This window comes from Sinohyriopsis cumingii, chromosome 10 (assembly GCF_028554795.1).
Source record: "Sinohyriopsis cumingii isolate HCF-2022 chromosome 10, ASM2855479v2, whole genome shotgun sequence".
Taxonomy (NCBI): Eukaryota; Metazoa; Mollusca; class Bivalvia; order Unionida; family Unionidae; genus Sinohyriopsis; species Sinohyriopsis cumingii.
This window is the reverse complement of record NC_142970.1, coordinates 109,884,079-109,904,868: the sequence shown is the minus strand read 5'-3', so window position 1 is coordinate 109,904,868 and position 20,790 is coordinate 109,884,079. Positions and strand designations below refer to the sequence as shown.

Genomic DNA, 20,790 nt, shown 5'->3' with positions numbered 1-20,790 from the left:
AGAAGACTCCAAGTTTTGAAGACCACAGAACTAACCTGCTGTATATATGACTACATAGCTAACCTGCTTTATACAAGACTACAGAACTAACCTGCTGTATACAAGACTACAGAACTAACCTGCTGTATATAAGACTACAGAACTAACCTACTGTATACAAGACTACAGAACTAACATGCTGTATACAAGACTACAGAACTAACTTGCTGTATACAAGACTAAGAACTAACCTGCTGTATACAAGACTACATAACTAACTTGCTGTATACAAGACTACAGAACTAACCTGCTGTATACAAGACTAGAGAACTAACCTGCTGTATACACGACTACAGAACTTGCTGTATACAAGACTACATAACTAACTTGCTGGATACAATACTACAGAACTAACCTGCAGTATACAAGACTACAGAACCTGCTGTATACAAGACTACAGAACTAACCTGTTGTATACAAGACTACATAACTAACTTGCTGTATACAAGGCTACAGAACTAACCTGCTGTATACAAGACTACATAACTAACTTGCTGTATACAAGACTACAGAACTAACCTGCTGTATACAAGACTACAGAACTAACCTGCTGTATACACGACTACAGAACTTGCTGTATACAAGACTACATAACTAACTTGCTGTATACAATACTACAGAACTAACCTGCAGTATACAAGACTACAGAACCTGCTGTATACAAGACTACAGAACTAACCTGTTGTATACAAGACTACATAACTAACTTGCTGTATACAAGGCTACAGAACTAACCTGCTGTATACAAGACTATAGAACTAACTTGCTGTATACAAGACTACAGAACTAACTTGCTGTATACAAGACTACAGAACTAACCTGCTGTATACAAGACTATAGAACTAACCTGCTGTATACAAGACTACAGAACTAACCTGCTGTATACAAGACTACAGAACTAACCTGCTGTATACAAGACTATAGAACTAACCTGCTGTATACAAGACTATTGAACTAACCTGCTGTATACAAGACTACAGAACTAACCTGCTGTATACAAGACTACAGAAATAACCTGTTGTATACAAGACTACATAACTAACTTGCTGTATACAAGGCTACAGAACTAACCTGCTGTATACAAGACTACAGAACTAACCTGCTGTATACAAGACTATAGAACTAACCTGCTGTATACAAGACTACAGAACTAACATGCTGTATACAAGACTACAGAACTAACCTGCTGTATACAAGACTACAGAACTAACCTGCTGTATACAATACTATAGAACTAACATGCTGTATACAAGACTATAGAACTAACCTGCTGTATACAATAATGTAGAACTAACCTGCTGTATACAAGACTACAGAGCTAACCTGCTGTATACAAGACTACAGAACTAACCTGCTGTATACAAGACTATAGCACTAGCCTACTGTATACAAGACTATAGAACTAACCTGCTGTATACAAGACTATAGAACTAACCTGCTGTATACAAGACTATAGAACTAACCTGCTGTATCCAAGACTACAGAACTAACCTGCTGTATACAAAGCTTTGACTTGGGATGGCTGTAATGCATCATGGAAAATACACACTTGGCCCATTTGACCATGAAGGGTAACAGGTGGACCCCACATCTCATCCTGAGTGCCAGCTGGAATGGTCAGCACACTAACAGAATCTTTTGACTTTGTAGCTTGCTGAATCAGCATTTTTAGTGGAGAAATCTTTGTATTATCTGTTGGACTAGAAGGTGCTGTGATTACATCAAGAAGGGCATCCAAAGAATTTCGAAATCCTGGTGATCCCACTCGGCAGGATGTCAGCGGCTAAAAATATTAATGTATGAATGGGTTCAAAAATCTTTCATCTGTGCTATGCCAAACAGATGAAAACAGTAAACATCATTGTATATTATCAACTCAAAAAAGCAAATGTGTGTGTGCGTGAGTTTGTGTGTGTGTATGTATGTATATATATGTATATATGTGTGTATATATATATATATATATATATATATATATATATATATATATATATACATATATATATATATATAGTCATGGAATTGTATAAATTCTTTTATTTATTAAATACATGTACTCGGGTTTCGCTTTTTGTGTACAATGATACCCGAGGGTGATTTATATATCTTGTACAATATTTTGAAATAGTGAGTTTGGTTCATCCTTTGCTGCACGTGTGAAGTGCTTTCAATGGGAAAAACCGAATGCTTCCAGCGCTCAGACAATGAATGAGGACTTCATCTGTGTATAAAGAACTCACCATAAGATTAAATCTTTACATTGTGGAACGTTTTGTCAGTGAATGGTCTACTTTAAGGATTTGCACATCTTCAGCTGTAGAGGTATGCGAATTATTAATTTCTTGTGTAGAAGTTATAATAATTGTACTACCCTGTTTATTTTTGTATGTTTGCTATGTAGCTTCGGTTTACATAGTGTGATGCAAATATTTTCTATTCTGGTTTGTGACTTAGCATGGGATTTATATTAGCAATATAAAGCTACATTTTTAAGAAACTTTTAGTACCATAGGATTCTTGTCGGGCACGGTTAGGTTTACTTCTGAATCTGTTTGTTTTTTTGCAATTATTGTGCAGATAATGGAATCTGTATAACTTACTGTATATAACGTCATTACGTTTTATCGTATATGCCCGTGTCATGATAGTACACAGTGTTAGATTATCTTTAGCTGGCCCGAGTGACTGGAGCAATCCGAGTTATTGGAGTGATTGGAGTCAATGTGGTGCCAGCTGCAGAGCTAGCCATATAAGTCAACCAGAGCAGCTGTGAAGCTGAACCATAGAAGCCATACAGCTGAATAAATGGTGTTGCTGGTCGAGTAGCAGGTGATCGGGCATTGCTGTCCGAGATTGGTGGGCGCTGACTGCTTGATTGACCAACCTGGAATACTGATGGCTTGATTGGCTAGTGTGACTGGTAGACAAGTGTGCTGGTGATGGAGTGTGTAACTCCATAAATGTAATCTTTTAGCCGTGGGCTAATTTGGGGGGTTTGTAAAACCCAGTGTGGTTTTGGGACTGTAACGATAATTTGTATATCCATTCCTTTTGTTTACATAATTTCACTATTTGAGCGAATACATTTTACTATATGAGTAAAATACTACATTTGTTTTTCCATTTGAGTAAAACACATTGTTCTTTCATTGTGAAATCACTGTGAATCATTCACCCCTTGTGCTTGTACTGTGTAAAGTCATTTATTTGTATTTTCATTATATATATGTTCTTGGATCCATGAACTGATTACCAGAAAGAGATCAGTGTACCAAGCCCACCTCGCTCAACCATCCTGTCTACTGAAGAAAGCAGCCTTCCGCCTTATCTGCAGCTGTATCTAGTGCAGTCTCTGAGACATGCAAAATGAATGGTGGACTAAGCTTGCAGAAAGAACCCAGCTGTATGCTGACATTGGTGACTACAAGGGGTTATATGAAGCGTTGAAAGCAGTGTATGGTCCTTCCTTCCAAATACAGAGCCCCCTGGGGAGTGCAGATGGCCAAGAGCTACTCACTGACAGTGATTCTATCCTGAATGGCTGGTCAGAGCACCTCTTTAGCACTAGCTGCACAGTCCAGGAAGCAGCTATTGATCGCATCCCACAACAGCCACCAAAGATGGAACTCGATGAGGCACCCATACTGCAAGAGACTGTAAAAGCCATATAACAGCTAAAGGCTGGAAAGGCTGCAGGAAAAGATGGTATCCCACCAGAGATATGGAAGAGAGGAGGCACAGGATTGCACACCAAACTCCATGAGTTCTTTGTTTGCTGTTGGGAGCAAGGGAAACTTCCACAAGACCTCTGAGATGCAGTCATCATCAGCTTGTACAAAAACAATGGGGAAAAGTCTAACTGCTCAAACTACCGTAGGATAACTCTGCTCTCCATTGCAGGTAAAACCCTTACTAGGGTGTTGCTGAACAGACTGGTGCCCACCATTTCAGAACATTTCAGCTGTCCACTGGCCACCGTGTTAGAGGTGCCTCTCGAAAGAGATATCAAGACTTATTGAAAAAGACCCTCATGACCTGTGGCATTGATCACTGCCAATGGGCATCACAAGCTGCTGACCATGAAAGCTGGTGATGTACAGTTCACTGGGCAACTGCCACCTTTGAACAAAACAGATGGCCAGTTTGGATGAAAAATGATGTCGAAGAAAAAACCAGGAACCCACCATAAACCAGACATTCCCTTGCAGCCTCTGTGGATGGACGTGCCTGTCACATATTGGGCTCATCAGCCACTTGCATGTGTTCAATAAACGTGGATATCCCCCTCCATAAATCTTTGCAAGCGAAGTGAAGCCAATGTACAAATGATATATATATATATATATATATATATATATACATATATACATACAATGACGTCAGGCATTTCGCTCACCTAAGGTTTCGGTCAACAATAATGAAGCAAAATGAATACCAAATTATACCAAGTGAAGAAAATAAAATATTGCAGTGCTTACCATTGAAAAAGAGGCAATGGCCAGCAGAATATTCTGTTAAAAATATAAATTTTTGGACACAGAGGATACCATCACCGTGTTTTCATGACTCACGATATGTCGGCATATTCTGCACACAGCTTTGAAAAGATGTAATGTTTATCCATCGGGATATAGAAATGAAATATAATATTTTAGACTGTTTCTGGCAGCAGTTCAGTCGAGTAATTAGGTCATGTTTATAGCTAGTTTTACAAAATTCAACTCAACAATGCCAATAAATGGCAAGAGATACTAAGCAAACTAAACCAATCTTGTAAGAAAATTAGTAAAGTTCAACATTTAAAAAAAAAAGCTGTCATGTGGAAGAGAAACAGCAATGAATAGGATGCAATGTGTCTTCTTTATGGGGGACAATTATTAAAGAATTTAAAACAGACTCTATGCAGGGGAATTTCTTCGGAATCCAGCAAGTTGACACGTTGGGTAGCAGACGATTTTGTACGTGTGGGACAACTTGCAACATTGGAAACTTGGATTAAGAGACAGAATTGTTTTAAGGTATACATTTCAATCTATTAATGTATTTATTTGTATGACTCTAAAACATATATAGTAAATATGATTTTCTGGGTTACAGGTTCAAGAAGTTCATGGAGTGGGTCTTCATGTTGAAATTTAGAAATCACATTTTCGAGTCAAAATGTGGGATATTTTTATACACTTAATGAATATCACTTTCCTTAATTAAAATATGATCATACTTTCTTTATACAAAATGGATTTTTGACCAAAAATAACACGTGATCTAATGTTTACAGAAATGACTTATCATTGCACAGAATTAACTGACTCACAGAATTGGCTGACATGGTGGTAAATATATATATATATATAACTTGTCTGATTTTGTAAGATAGGCCAACCACTGAAAAAGATACTTCATTATGCATCAAAGTAGAACTACATTCAATGTATTACTCACACATACATTCAATATATTACTCACCCATACATTCAATATATTACTCACCCATACATTCAATGTATTACTCACACATACATTCAATATATTACACATACATTCAATGCATTACTCACACATACACTCAATGTATTACACACACATTCAATGTATTACTCACACATACCATTAAAATCATACAGCCCACTCCATGGTCAAAAGATGCATAATGAATGCATATCACAATCAAGGAATGCTTGGTGAGAGGGTGGTGACTCTCAACCAACCACAAAGCATTCCTGGTATATCATTGCCATTTAACATTGAAGGTTAAATTTACCACAAAGCATTCTTGGTATATCAATGCCATTTAACACTGAATGTTAAATTTACCACAAAGTATTCCTGGTATATCACTGCCATTTAACACTGAAGGTTAAATTTACCACAAAGCATTCCTGGTATATCACAGCCATTTTACAGTCTAGGTTAAATTTACCACAAAGTATTCCTGGTATATCACAAACATTTTACAGTCTAGGTGAAATTTACCACAAAGCATTCCTGGTATATCACAGCCATTTTACAGTCTAGGTTAAATTTACCACAAAGTATTCCTGGTATATCACAAACATTTTACAGTCTAGGTTAAATTTACCACAAAACATTCCTGGTATATCACCGCCATTTAACACTGAATGTTAAATTTAACACAAAATTAGATCTTATGTTTCAGAGTGTTTATAATACATAAAATGTGAATACAATCTGTTTCAGAAAAAAGTACATCTACCTCTGTCATATTTGGGAACTTGAAATGGGAGTTAAGTCTGAATTTGCCATCAACGTAGACATACAACTGACTGTTGACAAATGGTCTCTTGGAGCTTGTCTGGACTATATCCACCGAGTGCTGCAAACAAAGATGATAATGCTATTTTGTATTACAAAGCTCAGAAGGAAGTTAGAAAAAAATTAAGCTTTCAACAACGGTCTAATAACCTAATAGAAATATTCAGTTGAAACTATCCCCACCCTCATGTTCATAGGAAACTCTTTACTTATTGCATACAAGCTATCCCCACCCTTATGTTCATAGGAAACTCTTTACTTATTGCATACAAGCTATCCTCACCCTTATTTTCATAGGAAACTCTTTACTTATTGCATACAAGCTATCCCCACCCTTATTTTCATAGGAAACTCTTTACTTACTGCATACAAGCTATCCCCACCCTTATTTTCATAGGAAACTCTTTACTTATTGCATACAAACTATCCCCACCCTTATTTTCATAGGAAACTCTTTACTTATTGCATACAAACTATCCCCACCCTTATTTTCATAGGAAACTCTTTACTTATTGCATACAAACTATCCCCACCCTTACTTTCATAGGAAACTCTACTTATTGCATACAAACTATCCCCACCCTTATTTTCATAGGAAACTCTACTTATTGCATACAAACTATCCCCACCCTTATTTTCATAGGAAACTCTTTACTTATTGCATACAAGCTATCCCCACCCTTATTTTCATAGGAAACTCTTTACTTACTGCATACAAGCTATCCCCACCCTTATTTTCATAGGAAACTCTTTACTTATTGCATACAAACTATCCCCACCCTTATTTTCATAGGAAACTCTTTACTTATTGCATACCAACTATCCCCACCCTTATTTTCATAGGAAACTCTACTTATTGCATACAAACTATACAATTTTAATAAGGTTCACTTATAACTTGGGTAGAAGCAATATAACTTAATAATTGTAGAAAATTACAATCCAAAATCTGTATCCATGATTTATTACAGTATGTTTTCAAAAATATTGTGTACAATGTTGAATCTTGTTGCAACACTCATTAATGCCAGTGTTTCATCTAGGTTTGCCTCTGAGTGTGCATAGCTGCCAACCATCCAGGCCCACAATTAGTGAAAATATGGATAAAAATCAGTGAATTTTGACATGAATTCATCAAGCAATCTTTGAGTCCAGGAATATTTGTCAGAACATATGTTTAGCATGGTCTCCAGCTGATATAGGTAGATTGTGTTCAACAAGAAAACTCACAAACAATGCTTCAGCTTTGGTAGCTTGCAGATCTTCCATCGATGGCTTAAAATATTCCAGAGCTGAAATCTGATACAAGTCCTTAATTTTCCCAACCTCTATTTGTTTTTTGCTACAATGTGCTTCCTCACATCATCTCTGCCACCATGTCCAATGCTAAAATTTGTGGCACACTGCACGCAAAAAGCATGATGTATGTCTGTGTGTGATGGCTGAATGCACAGCCAATTTTTTGTACATTCCAAACTAAACTTCACTTTTTGTGCAATAAATTTCTCTTTCCTTGTTGGTGAAGACATTTTCTAGATGCAATGACAAATGGTAATTTAAATCAGTGTTTGCAGTGCATGCACTGTGCAAAATTTCGGTTAGGCCCCAGTTTCTCTCAAGAGCATTTGTAAAACTACTCTTATACAGTCATATAGATTAAAATACGCTCAAATGCTTGCTACCAGGCCAACTGTACCAATCAGCTATAGTTCCACTAATATCACAACCAGTAGTACCAGACCATTTCAGCAACTGCCGATATCACGACTCGTGCTTACTGGGATATGGGTTTTTTTATTAAAGATTTTAAATAATTAAGAATTGGGGAATTCATGATTTTTTTGCATGCAGCGTGAATCTGTGGATCGCTGAAAAAGTCGTGAAATTCAAACTAAAATCATGAGGGTTGGCAGCTTTGAGTGTGTCAAATGATCTATTATCTTTCTGAAAGTGGACCTCTAATTTGGATACCAAGCCGTGCTTCCTTCTCTAAATATGAAAAAGTAAGATTGAGAAGTCAGTGAGAAAAGAAACAACATCCCTCATTTTGGACGAATTCTGAAGAACATCATATTATACAATCACTGTTGCTATCCCAGTCTTCAGAAATACTGCCTGATATCTTTTGAAACACTTTGTCAGCACAGTGTTTCATAAATTGAAAACTGTTGCTCACCAACTGAGAATTAGTCTTCCCATAAGCCACTTAAGTGGGACACTTTAGTCTTTAGTCAATCAATGATCTCAGCTTTGTTATGTGGAATCTATAATCAAGATCACAAGTCTGAAATATGATGGAGAGTTCCAAATGATACTGTCCAGCAGAAGCAAAGTAATACTAAGTTTTGTTGTCTGAGAAATGCTAATTTTGGCTCATACATTTTGAAAAAGTTAGGTTTCTGATGATATCATTTATCAATTGTAAACCACAATGTAATCAACATTTACCAAGCTCACACATACTAAGCTTTCAGTAGTCTTATAAATTAGTGCAAAAAAATAATTATCATGATGAAAATAAATTCAGACAAAAGTTATCTTCACAATAAAATGTTGGTCCATACAAGTCATGAAAAAGAATTCTTTTCTCCTTCAAAATGCAATAATGGATAACATTAACATGAGGAAATATCTTCTGCCATGCCCCCAACACCCTCAGAAAGACAATACTTGAGAAATGTTGAGCAAGTTATTCATATAAATATGCCTCCACTATTCCCACATTGTACCAATACCCCTGCCACCAAGATAGAAATGAATATAGTGTAAAATATTGGACACAACTCTCCTGCAAATATTGTGAGTACTATGATTAGCATAGCTTTCAGTGGGTCAGTGGTTCTTCCCAGGTTATTCCTCTACCAAATATACTAGATGCCATGTATGGTCCATCATGAGACGAAAAATAGTGTTAAGCCCTACAAATGGAAATTTAGTCAAGCCAAACAATGATCAATTAGTCAACATATCTTCTGATGATGACCATTAAGCAAAGTTTCACAGCAGTCCAATGACCATTACAATATGTACAGTTTCTCATCAGTCCAATGAACATTACAATATGTACAGAGATTCACAGCAGTCCAATGATCATTACAATATGTACAGTTTCACAGCAGTCCAATGATTATTACAACATGTATAGTTTCACAGGAGTCCAATGATTATTACAATAGGTACAGTGATTCACAGCAGTCCAAATGATTATTACAATATGTACAGATTCACAGCAGTCCAAATGATCATTACAATATGTACAGCTGCTGTTGCTGTTGTAGGGTTTAACGCCATTTTTCAGCACACGATAGGCTATACATGGCGGCCAGTATTAATGGTGGAGGAAGAACCCGGGAAAACCCCGGAAAGAACCACCGACCCATGAGAAGCTACTGGCAAGCTTTCTCACATACCCACATTGCAATATGTACAGAGTTTCACAGAAGTCCAATGATCATTACTATATATAGTTTCACAGCAATCCAATGATTATTACAATATGTACAGTGATTCACAGCAGTGCAAATGATTATTACAATATGTACAGAGTTTCACAGCAGTCCAATGATCATTAATTACTATATGTAGTTTCAGAGCAGTCCAATGATTATTACAATATGTACAGAGATTCAAAGCAGTCCAAATGATCATTACAATATATACAGTTTCACAGCAGTCCAATGATCATTACAATATGTACAGTTTCACAATAGTCCAAATGATCATTAAAATATGTGTAGTTTCACAGCAGTCCAATGACCAATACAATATGTACAGTTTCATAGCAGTCCAAATGACCATTACTGTATGTAGTTTCACAGCAGTCCAATGTGTACAGTTTCACATCAGTCCAATGATCATTTCAATATGTACAGAGATTCACAGCAGTCCAAATGATCATTACACTATGTACATAGATTCACAGCAGTCCAATGACCATTACAATGTGTACAGTTTCACAGCGGTCCAATTATCATTTCAATATGTACAGAGATTCACAGCAGTTCAATGATCATTACACTATGTACACAGATTCACAGCAGTCCAAATAATCATTACACTATGTACATAGATTCACAGCAGTCCAACGACCATTAACATATGTAGTTTCACAGCAGTCCAATGACCTTTACAATATATAGTTTCACAGCAGTCCAAATGATCATTACTGTATGTAGTTTCACAGCAGTCCAATGACCATTACTGTATGTAGTTTCACAGCAGTCCAATGACCATTACAATGTGTACAGATTCACAGCAGTCCAATGCTCATTACAATATGTACAGAACTGCATAGCAGTCCAATGATCATTTCAATATGTACAGAGATTCACAGCAGTCCAAACGATCATTACACTATGTACAGAGATTCACAGCAGTCCAAATAACCATTACAATATGTACAGAGTTTCACAGCACTCCAATGATCATTACTATATGTAGTTTCACAGCAGTCCAATGGCCATTACAATATGTACAGAGTTTCACAGCAGTCCAATGGCCATTACAATCTGTACAGAGTTGCACAAGTCCAATGATCATTACAATTTGTAGAAAGTTTCACAACAGTATAAAAAATGCAGGAGTAGTTGCATTCACAAAATTCAGTGATACTTTGCATCCAACAGTTGAGTTAAAATGGGCAATGATTCTTACAAAAATGATCAGAGCACAACTATTTGGCACACTCATCCATCAAAAACTGGGGTACTAGATGTGTTCACAAGATTATGCTATACACTGCATTTTGCTGCAAGGTAAAAAGGGCAAAAATATAAATTATGGAAAGGCAGTAATTAGTTAATATGTACATCTTCATATTCATCTTATTGTTGTGTTCATTATTTGATTTGCGAGAAATTATTTATTCAAATAAAACTTTTGGACTATTTGGGGTTTAATTTACAATACTGAAAGCTCTTTTTAAATTTTCACTTTGTATTCTAGGGAAATAAGTTATTTCTTGAATTTTATAAAACTTGTTGGTTTTTGCTCTTTTCTATTATTTAGTTTAAGACTACTGAGTTATAATATATGCTCCAAGTAAAAATGGAAGAACAGGTCAAAGAAAATTTTAAGAAGTACAGTGACTTGTCAGTATGTACATCTTTAGATGATAAATACAATTTTCCAAGTTTTCAAGGTGCAAAAAAGAAACAAAAACATAAATGTGGTTTTAAGCTAAATATAAATACTGGATCTATGCCAGTAAAATGTGAACTGTAAGTCAAAGAATTCAGAATTATATTTACCTTACTGTTTGCTGAATGAAGGTGATTTAGCCATAACAAATCACAAAGACAGAAGTGGGGCCCTGAGTGGCCGAGTGGTCTAAAGTGCTCTCCGTTACGGATCACTGCCATCTCACCTCTGTCTGCGTGGGTTCGAGTCTCAGATTTGGCTAATGTTGGTATGTGAGAAAGCTTGCCAGTAGCTTCTCGTAGGTCGGTGGTTCTTTCCGGGGTTTTTCCGGGTTCTTCCTCCACCATTAATACTGGCCGCCATGTATAGCCTATCGTGTGCTGAAAAATGTTGTTAAACCCTACAACACCAACAATAAAGACAAAAGTGATAAATGGCCATGATACTAAATTGCTGACCTAAGCCAATTATAAAGAATCATACTCACCCAATGTGAATCACAAAGGTCAAGGTCAGGAACAGTAAGGGCACTGAATTCCTTTCTATTGTACACTGCTATGACCAAATCTTTCTCCACTGTAAAGAAGGCCTCAAATCCACAACCTGAACTGGATGCAAAGCTAAAGGAGACAAGAAAGAACTGATGTATTAGCTGCAGTGAGAAACCTCCAAATATTTAAAGACACCAAGTGAAGCATATACATTCAAACTCAGCCTACAACATATTTTTACAGAATTAAAATTAATCAATGCATGGCCAGGTTTCATTAGAAAACCATGCCTTCTCGTATTCCAAATGTCCAGCAAAGTCACTAGAGAGTACAAAGTAGGTCACAGCTACCTTCTTTTGCCTGTAGTAAGCGGTACCTTCCATGATAAAAATGGGGATGATATTTTATGACTGCACATGGAACAATGTCAGAGAAACTGAGTGAAATACAAAACCTTAAAATTGGTGTCTATGCCAATAACAACACAGTTTAAAATCTGATACTTATGCTGTGCTTTTGCCCTGCAATTTTGACAAAAATCAGTACCAGCTATAAAGTGTTGATAAAAAATGTGCCATATTTGTACTTGAAACAGACAGATGATCTAACATAAAGTGGTATAGAGTTTAGTGATGATGACACAAAAGGCTGTCATGACGGTAGTAAATGGTCTGTTCGGTAACAAAAAGTCTGAACATGAACACCAATGAAGGCTCATTACTCCCTTATTAACCACTGACATGAACCTACAAAATGTCTATGGAACTCTGCTTATTAGTAATGAATGCACTGTTAAGAACCCTGATCATTATAAGATTTCTCCATAGTCATAAAAAGAATGTTGGGAATCCAAAGTTAGGAGAAGATGGCTATTCATGGACCATGAATCCTCTATATGATGACACGAAAATGTGACTCATCTGTATGATAACATGGAATATGGTCATGAGCAATGATTCCTCTGTATGATGACATGGAGATTGAACCATGATTCCTTTGTATCATAACATACAATATGGTCATGAGCCATGATTATTCTGTATGATGACATGGAGTATGAACCATGATTCCTTCGTATGATGACATAGAATATGAACCATGATTCCTCTGCATGATGACATGGAGATTGAACCATGATTCCTTTGTATGATGACATGGAGTATGAACCATGATTCCTCTGTATGATGACATGGAGTATGAACCATGATTCCTCTGTATGATGACATGGAGTATGAACCATGATTCCTCTGTATGATGACATGGAGATTGAACCATGATTCCTTTGTATGATGACATGGAATATGAACCATGATTCCTCTGTATGATGACATGGAATATGAACCATGATTCCTCTGCATGATGACATGTAGTATGAACCATGATTCCTCTGAATGATGACATGGAATATGAACCATGATTCCTCTGTATGATGACATGGAATATGAGCCATGATTCCTCTGTATGATGACATGCAGAATGAACCATGATTCCTCTGTATGATGACATGGAATATGAACCATGATTCCTCTGTATGATGACATGCAGAATGAACCATGATTCCTCTGTATGATGACATGTAATATGAAACATGATTCCTCTGTATGATGACATGCAGAATGAACCATGATTTCTCTGTATGATGACATGGAATATGAGCCATGATTCCTCTGTATGATGACATGCAGAATGAACCATGATTCCTCTGTATGATGACATGGAATACGAACCATGATTCCTCTGTATGATGACATGCAGAATGAACCATGATTTCTCTCCATGGTGACATGAAATATGAACCATGATTCCTCTGCATGATGACATGGAATATGAACCATGAATCCTCTGCAATATGACATGGAGTATGGACAATGATTAATCTGTATCATGACATGGAGATTGAACCATGATTCCTCTGTATGATGACATGGAATATGAGCCATGATTCCTCTGTATGATGACATGCAGAATGAACCATGATTCCTCTGTATGATGACATGGAATATGAACCATGATTCATCTGTATGATGACATGGCTTATGAGCCATGATTCCTCTGTATGATGACATGGAGTATGAACCATGAATCCTCTGTAATATGACATGGAGTATGGACAATGATTAATCTGTATCATGACATGGAATATGAACCATGATTCCTCTGTATGATGACATGGAATATGAACCATGAATCCTCTGTATGATGACATGGAATATGGACCATGATTTCTCTGTATGATGACATGGAATATGGACCATGCTTCCTCTGTATGATGACATGGAATATGAACCATGATTCCTCTGTATGATGACATGGAAAATGAGCCATGATTCCTCTGCATGATGACATGGAATATGAACCATGACTCCTCTGTAATATGACATGGAGTATGGACAATGATTAATCTGTATCATGACATGGAGTATGAACCATGATTCCTCTGTATGATGACATGGAATATGAACCATGAATCCTCTGTATGATGACATGGAATATGGACCATGATTTCTCTGTATGATGACATGGAATATGGACCATGCTTCCTCTGTATGATGACATGGAATATGGATCATGACACTTCTGTATGATTACATGGAATATGGACCATGGCTCTTCTGTATGACATGGAATATGTACCATGACAACTCAATGATGAAATAGAATATGGACCATGACCCTTCTGTATAATGACATGGAATATGGACCATGTTATGGACCATGACTCCACTGTATGATGACATGGAATATGGACCATGATTCCTCTGTATGATGACATGGAATATGGACCATGATTCCTCTGTATGATGACATGGAGTACGAACCATGATTCCTCTGTATGATGACATTGAATATGAACCATGACTCCTCTGCATGATGACATGGAGTATGAACCATGATTCCTCTGTATGATGACATGGAATATGGACCATGACTCCTCTGTATGATGACATGGAATATGGACCATGATTTCTGTGCATGATGACATGGAGTATGAACCATGATTCCTCTATGATGACATGGAATATGGACCATGACTCCTCTGTATGATGACATGGAATATGGACCATGATTCCTCTGAATGATGACATGGAATATGGACCATGACTCCTCTGTATGATGACATGGAATATGGACCATGATTCCTCTGTATGATGACATGGAGTACGAACCATGATTCCTCTGTATGATGACATTGAATATGAACCATGACTCCTCTGCATGATGACATGGAGTATGAACCATGATTCCTCTGTATGATGACATGGAATATGGACCATGACTCCTCTGTATGATGACATGGAATATGGACCATGATTTCTGTGCATGATGACATGGAGTATGAACCATGATTCCTCTATGATGACATGGAATATGGACCATGACTCCTCTGTATGATGACATGGAATATGGACCATGATTCCTCTGAATGATGACATGGAATATGGACCATGACTCCTCTGTATGATGACATGGAATATGGACCATGATTCCTCTGTATGATGACATGGAATATGAACCATGAATCCTCTGTATGATAACATGGAATATGGACCATGACTCTTCTATATGATGACATGGAATATGGACCATGATTCCTCTGTATGATGACATGAAATATGAACCACAATTCCTCTGCATGATGACATGGATTATGAACCATGATTCCTCTGTATGATGACATGGAATATGAACCATGATTCCTCTGTATGATGACAAGGAATATGGACTATGACTTTTCTGTATGATGACATGGAGTATGAACCATGATTCCTCTGTATGATGACATGGAATATGAACCATGATTCCTCTGTATGATGACATGGAATATGGACTATGACACTTCTGTATGGTGACATGAAATATGAACCATGATTCCTCTGTATGATGACATGGAATATGGACCATGATTCCTCTGCATGATGACATGGAGTATGAACCATGATTCCTCTGTATGATGACATGGAATATGGACCATGATTCTTCTGTATGATGACATGGAATATGGACCATGATTCCTCTGTATGATGACATGGAGTATGAACCATGATTCCTCTGTATGATAACATGGAGTATGAACCATGATTCCTCTGTATGATGACATGGAATATGGACCATGACTCCTCTGAATGATGACATGGAATATGGACCATGATTCCTCTGCATGATGACATGGAGTATGAACCATGACTCCTCTGTATGATGACATGGAATATGGACCATGATTCCTCTGTATGATGACATGAAATATGGACCATGATTCCTCTGAATGATGACATGGAATATGGACCATGACTCCTCTGTATGATGACATGGAGTATGAACCATGATTCCTCTGCATGATGACATGGAGTATGAACCATGATTCCTCTGTATGATGACATGGAATATGGACCATGATTCTTCTGTATGATGACATGGAATATGGACCATGATTCCTCTGTATGATGACATGGAATATGGACCAAGATTCCTCTGCATGATGACATGGAATATGGACCAAGATTCCTCTGCATGATGACATGGAGTATGAACCATGATTCCTCTGTATGATGACATGGAATATGGACCATGATTCCTCTGTATGATGACATGGAATATGGATCATGATTCTTCTGCATGATGACATGGAGTATGAACCATGATTTCTCTGCATGATGACATGGAATATGGACCATGACTCCTCTGTCTGATGACATGGAATATGAACCATGATTCCTCTGTATGATGACATGGAACTATGGACCATTTATGCAATTTTGACAAATTTGTGGAAAATCGCTGCATTATCCATAACGTTTGAACCAGACGGGGTAGACATGTCATCTTTTTTTTGTTCTTTTAGTTTTTTAAAGATCTATCTGCTGGTTATAAAATCCACACTGTATTTCCAAGTTGAAATTTTGGTTACCAGAACATATCACATGAGAATGCAACAAGATGAACAAGATCAATTTTGGCACTATGTTTATAAACCTCAAAGTATTCATAAATAATTGTATGCTTTCAAGTACAATAGTATTACAGAGTATAATAACAGTAATCGTACAGTTTTTTTATGAACACTTCTGTAAACTTGTGCCATGAAAACATGTAGCATTCTAAATTGAATCATATTCCCATTTATGGTCACAGGCAATTAATTATATTACGAGCTACAAAACCAGCTTATGTGTAATCCTATAGTAAATACAGAACCAGCCTATCTGTGATACTATAGTAAATACTGTATTTAAAAGAATGAAGGTAACTGATTCGCTGAAAATATTTACAAGAAAAAAGTAATATAATTATTCAGAAGAAGCCTGTAATTTTTACACATTAGTAACCATGAGATCTCACCTAGCTGGTTTTCTATAGTGGGCATCCATGTGCAAATTTTGGTCAGCAATGGGGTAAGCAGTTTAACTTTTTCATCATTTTAAAACTTTCCTTGGATAGATGACTCATGAGATGTAAGCGTGATTTGCTTATGACATTAATAATTTGGCTAAACATTAACATCACAGTTTATGGGAAAATGAATTACACTGGTCAACAGTGAAATCATTACTGACTTGAAAAGGCCCTAATCTGTAGTATTTTGGTGTGCCGAACACGAATATAACCGTGAAAAATTTGTATTGGCTCTCGTTTTGAAGATATTCATATACCTCATTTTCTATGTTTCACTGTGTAAATTTCTCCAGTAGGACTGCAGCAACATCCGGAATAATGATGTAACATTGCATAATACCATCATGCTCACATCATCCACAGTTGATTGCATCATTTTCTGATGTAATGCAATACTAATGCCATGCGGCTGCTGAAGTAAGTTGACGTCAGCAGTGTACTATACATGTGTAGGCCTATTATACTAATGCCAGGCAGCTGCTGAAGCTGACGTAAGCAGTGTACTATATAAAGCCCAATCAGATAGGTTCAGCATTTAAAATATTTTAGACGTTGTGCGAGACAGTTCAAGCTACTGTTACATAAAACTTATTATTTTATCCATTTACGTACAATAAAGAACAGTAATGCCTCGAAAGTGTGTTAATACCGCGGACAATTTTTGCTATATTTGTGGGGAAGTGACATTTGCCAACCAGAAGAAAAGTATCAATTCTCAAGTGAAGAAGGCATATCATCTTTACTTCGGATGCAAGGTTGGTGACCAAGACAAGCCTTGGGCTCCGCATATATGCTGTGCTACATGTACAACACAGCTTTCACAGTGGTTGAATTGCAAAAGGTCATCAATGCCGTTTGCAGTCCCAATGGTGTGGAGAGAGCCAAGCAACCACCTAAATGACTGTTACTTCTGCTTGGTTCCTCCTCTTTCCGGCGGAATAACGAAGCGAAAGAAGTCGAGAATAGTCTACCCAAACATTCCGTCTGCATTGAGACCAGTTCCACATGGTGAGGGACTTCCTATTCCAGAACCTCCAGCAGAATATTCTCTTGATTCATCTGACGAAGACAAAGGTGAGTCGACCTGTTCTTCTCCTGGTCCATCAGCATGCAGTGATCCAGATTTTCACTGTGGTGCATCATCAACCCCACACAGAATAACACAGGAAGAACTAAATGACCTGATTCGTGATTTGGACTTATCAAAGAACAAGGCAGAATTGCTAGGATCAAGACTCCAACAATGGAATCTTCTAGAAGAAGATGTCACAATTACTGCATATCAAAAGCGCCACCAGCAATTGGAGCCTTTCTTCAGAAAGGAAAGTAATCTGATATTCTGTTCCGATATTGAGGGCCTCATGAATGCTTTAAAAATCACTCATGACCCACAAGAATGAAGACTATTTGTGGACTCTTCGAAACTGAGTCTCAAGGCTGTGCTTTTGCACAATGGAAACATTCTTCCATCTATTCCAGTAGCGTATGCTGTCCACATGAAAGAGACATACGATAACTTAAGGCAGCTACTGAATTCCATTGAGTATAACAAGTACAGCTGGCACCTCTGTGGTGATTTGAAGGTAGTTGCCCTTTTAATGGGACTGCAGCAAGGATATACAAAATACATGTGTTTCTTATGCGAGTGGGATAGCCGAGCAAGGGAAATGCACTACATGAGGAAGGAATGGACTCACAGGCAGAATGTAGCCATTGGAGAGAAGAATATCCAACACCCAGCTCTGGTTGAGGCTCAGAAAATCTTGCTACCACCCCTTCACATCAAACTAGGTTTGATGAAGAACTTCGTGAAAGCCATTGACCGGACTTTGCCAGCATTCCGATACCTGCATGAAAAATTCCCTCGACTCAGCGAAGCAAAGATTAAAGAGGGAGTTTTTGTGGGTCCTCAGATTCGAGAGCTTTTCAAAGATGACCGGTTCAACAACTTGCTGGAAGGTGACGCGAAACAAGCATGGAATGCTTTTCGCCTAGTTTCTACAAACTTCCTCGGAAATGTTAGGGTAGAAAACTATAAGGAACTAGTAGAAGACATGTTGATGAAGTATAAGAAACTTGGCTGCAATATGTCTCTAAAGATTCACTTCCTTCATTCCCATTTGGATTTCTTTCCTAGCAACTGTGGTATTGTTAGTGATGAACACGGCGAACGTTTTCATCAAGATATCGCAACAATGGAACAAAGATACCAGGGAAAATGGTCCACTACAATGCTGGCTGACTACTGCTGGACACTCCTCAGAGATGCTCCTGAACAGCTGTACAAGAGACAGGCGAAGAAATCTAAGATGTAGTCAATGACTTGATTTTTTATAGGTAGGCTATTACAGCTAACCTTTTACTATTGGAATGCATTTCGTTATGTAAACATTAATTTCTTGCAGATTACAAAAAAACTAGAGCCAATTTTGCAATTTGACTGTCATATTCGTGTTCAGCACATAAAAATTGATAAGAATTGACTAATTTTATTTCAGTAACATGACTTTTGTAAAAATTTGTTGTCCAGTGTTATTTGTCTGTGCCCATAGAGGGACATTTTTACATTGCTAAAAAAAAACAATTCTGATTTTTTTAATTTTTGGGTTTTCATTTGTGACTGCGCAATGTTTAATTGATTTATGTTGTTGTTGTAGGGTTTAATGCCATTTTTCAGCACAATATAGGCTATACATGGCGGCCAGTATTAATGGTGGAGGAAGAACCCGGGAAAACCCCAGAAAGAACCACTGACCCACAAGAAGCTACTGGCAAGCTTTCTCACGTACCCACATTGGCTGAACCCAAGATTCGAACCCATGCAGACAGAGGTGAAATGGCAGTGATCCGTAACGGTGAGCGCTTTAGACCACTCAGCCACTCAGGGCCCCCAATGTTCAATTGATATTAATCCATTAAATTAGTTTGGATCTTTTAATGACTTTGTGACCCGGCCACAAACTATTTGAAAAGCATGAAATGTGTCTGAATGACATGGAAGCCCTGACCATTATGATGCAAATGAAAGACACAATTTTTACAAACAGGAGTCATAACTTCATAGAAATTTACTAGAAAATGGTACAAATCAAACCAAACATAGGTCCTTTTATCATAAAGCATCAAAACAAATTTAATTTTGTATTCATGATATCCACCAAAAGTTACAAAGCAGAGAACAAAGTGAAATAATTCTAAGTTGATCTACATGGGCCATGATTCGGTAATATCAGAATCTGGCAAAAATTTAATTATAATTATACGTCTTCTTGATGGAAATCTTCAAACCAAATTTGATTTGAATCCATTAAGTCCTTACTAAGCTGAATGAAATACATGACGGACATGACAAGATATTGGGTGATATGATGGACAAGACAAGATATTGGGTGATACGATGGACAGACATGGGTAATACAATATTACTGATGGACATGACAAGATATTGGGTGATATG

General features: G+C 37.2%; 1 protein-coding gene across 1 annotated transcript in view; it reads right to left on the bottom strand.

Moving 5' to 3' along the window:
• Positions 1-20,790, bottom strand: part of LOC149791007 (neurobeachin-like protein 1) — a 225,434-nt gene that overhangs the window by 129,800 nt on the left and 74,844 nt on the right. Inside the window, exons 17-19 of the mRNA XM_089972877.1 lie at positions 11,939-12,071; positions 6,254-6,373; positions 1,531-1,822 (exon numbers count right to left, since the gene is read on the bottom strand). Of these exons, the coding sequence (XP_089829003.1) occupies positions 1,531-1,822; positions 6,254-6,373; positions 11,939-12,071 (545 nt within the window). The remainder of the gene's footprint in view (positions 1-1,530; positions 1,823-6,253; positions 6,374-11,938; positions 12,072-20,790) is intronic.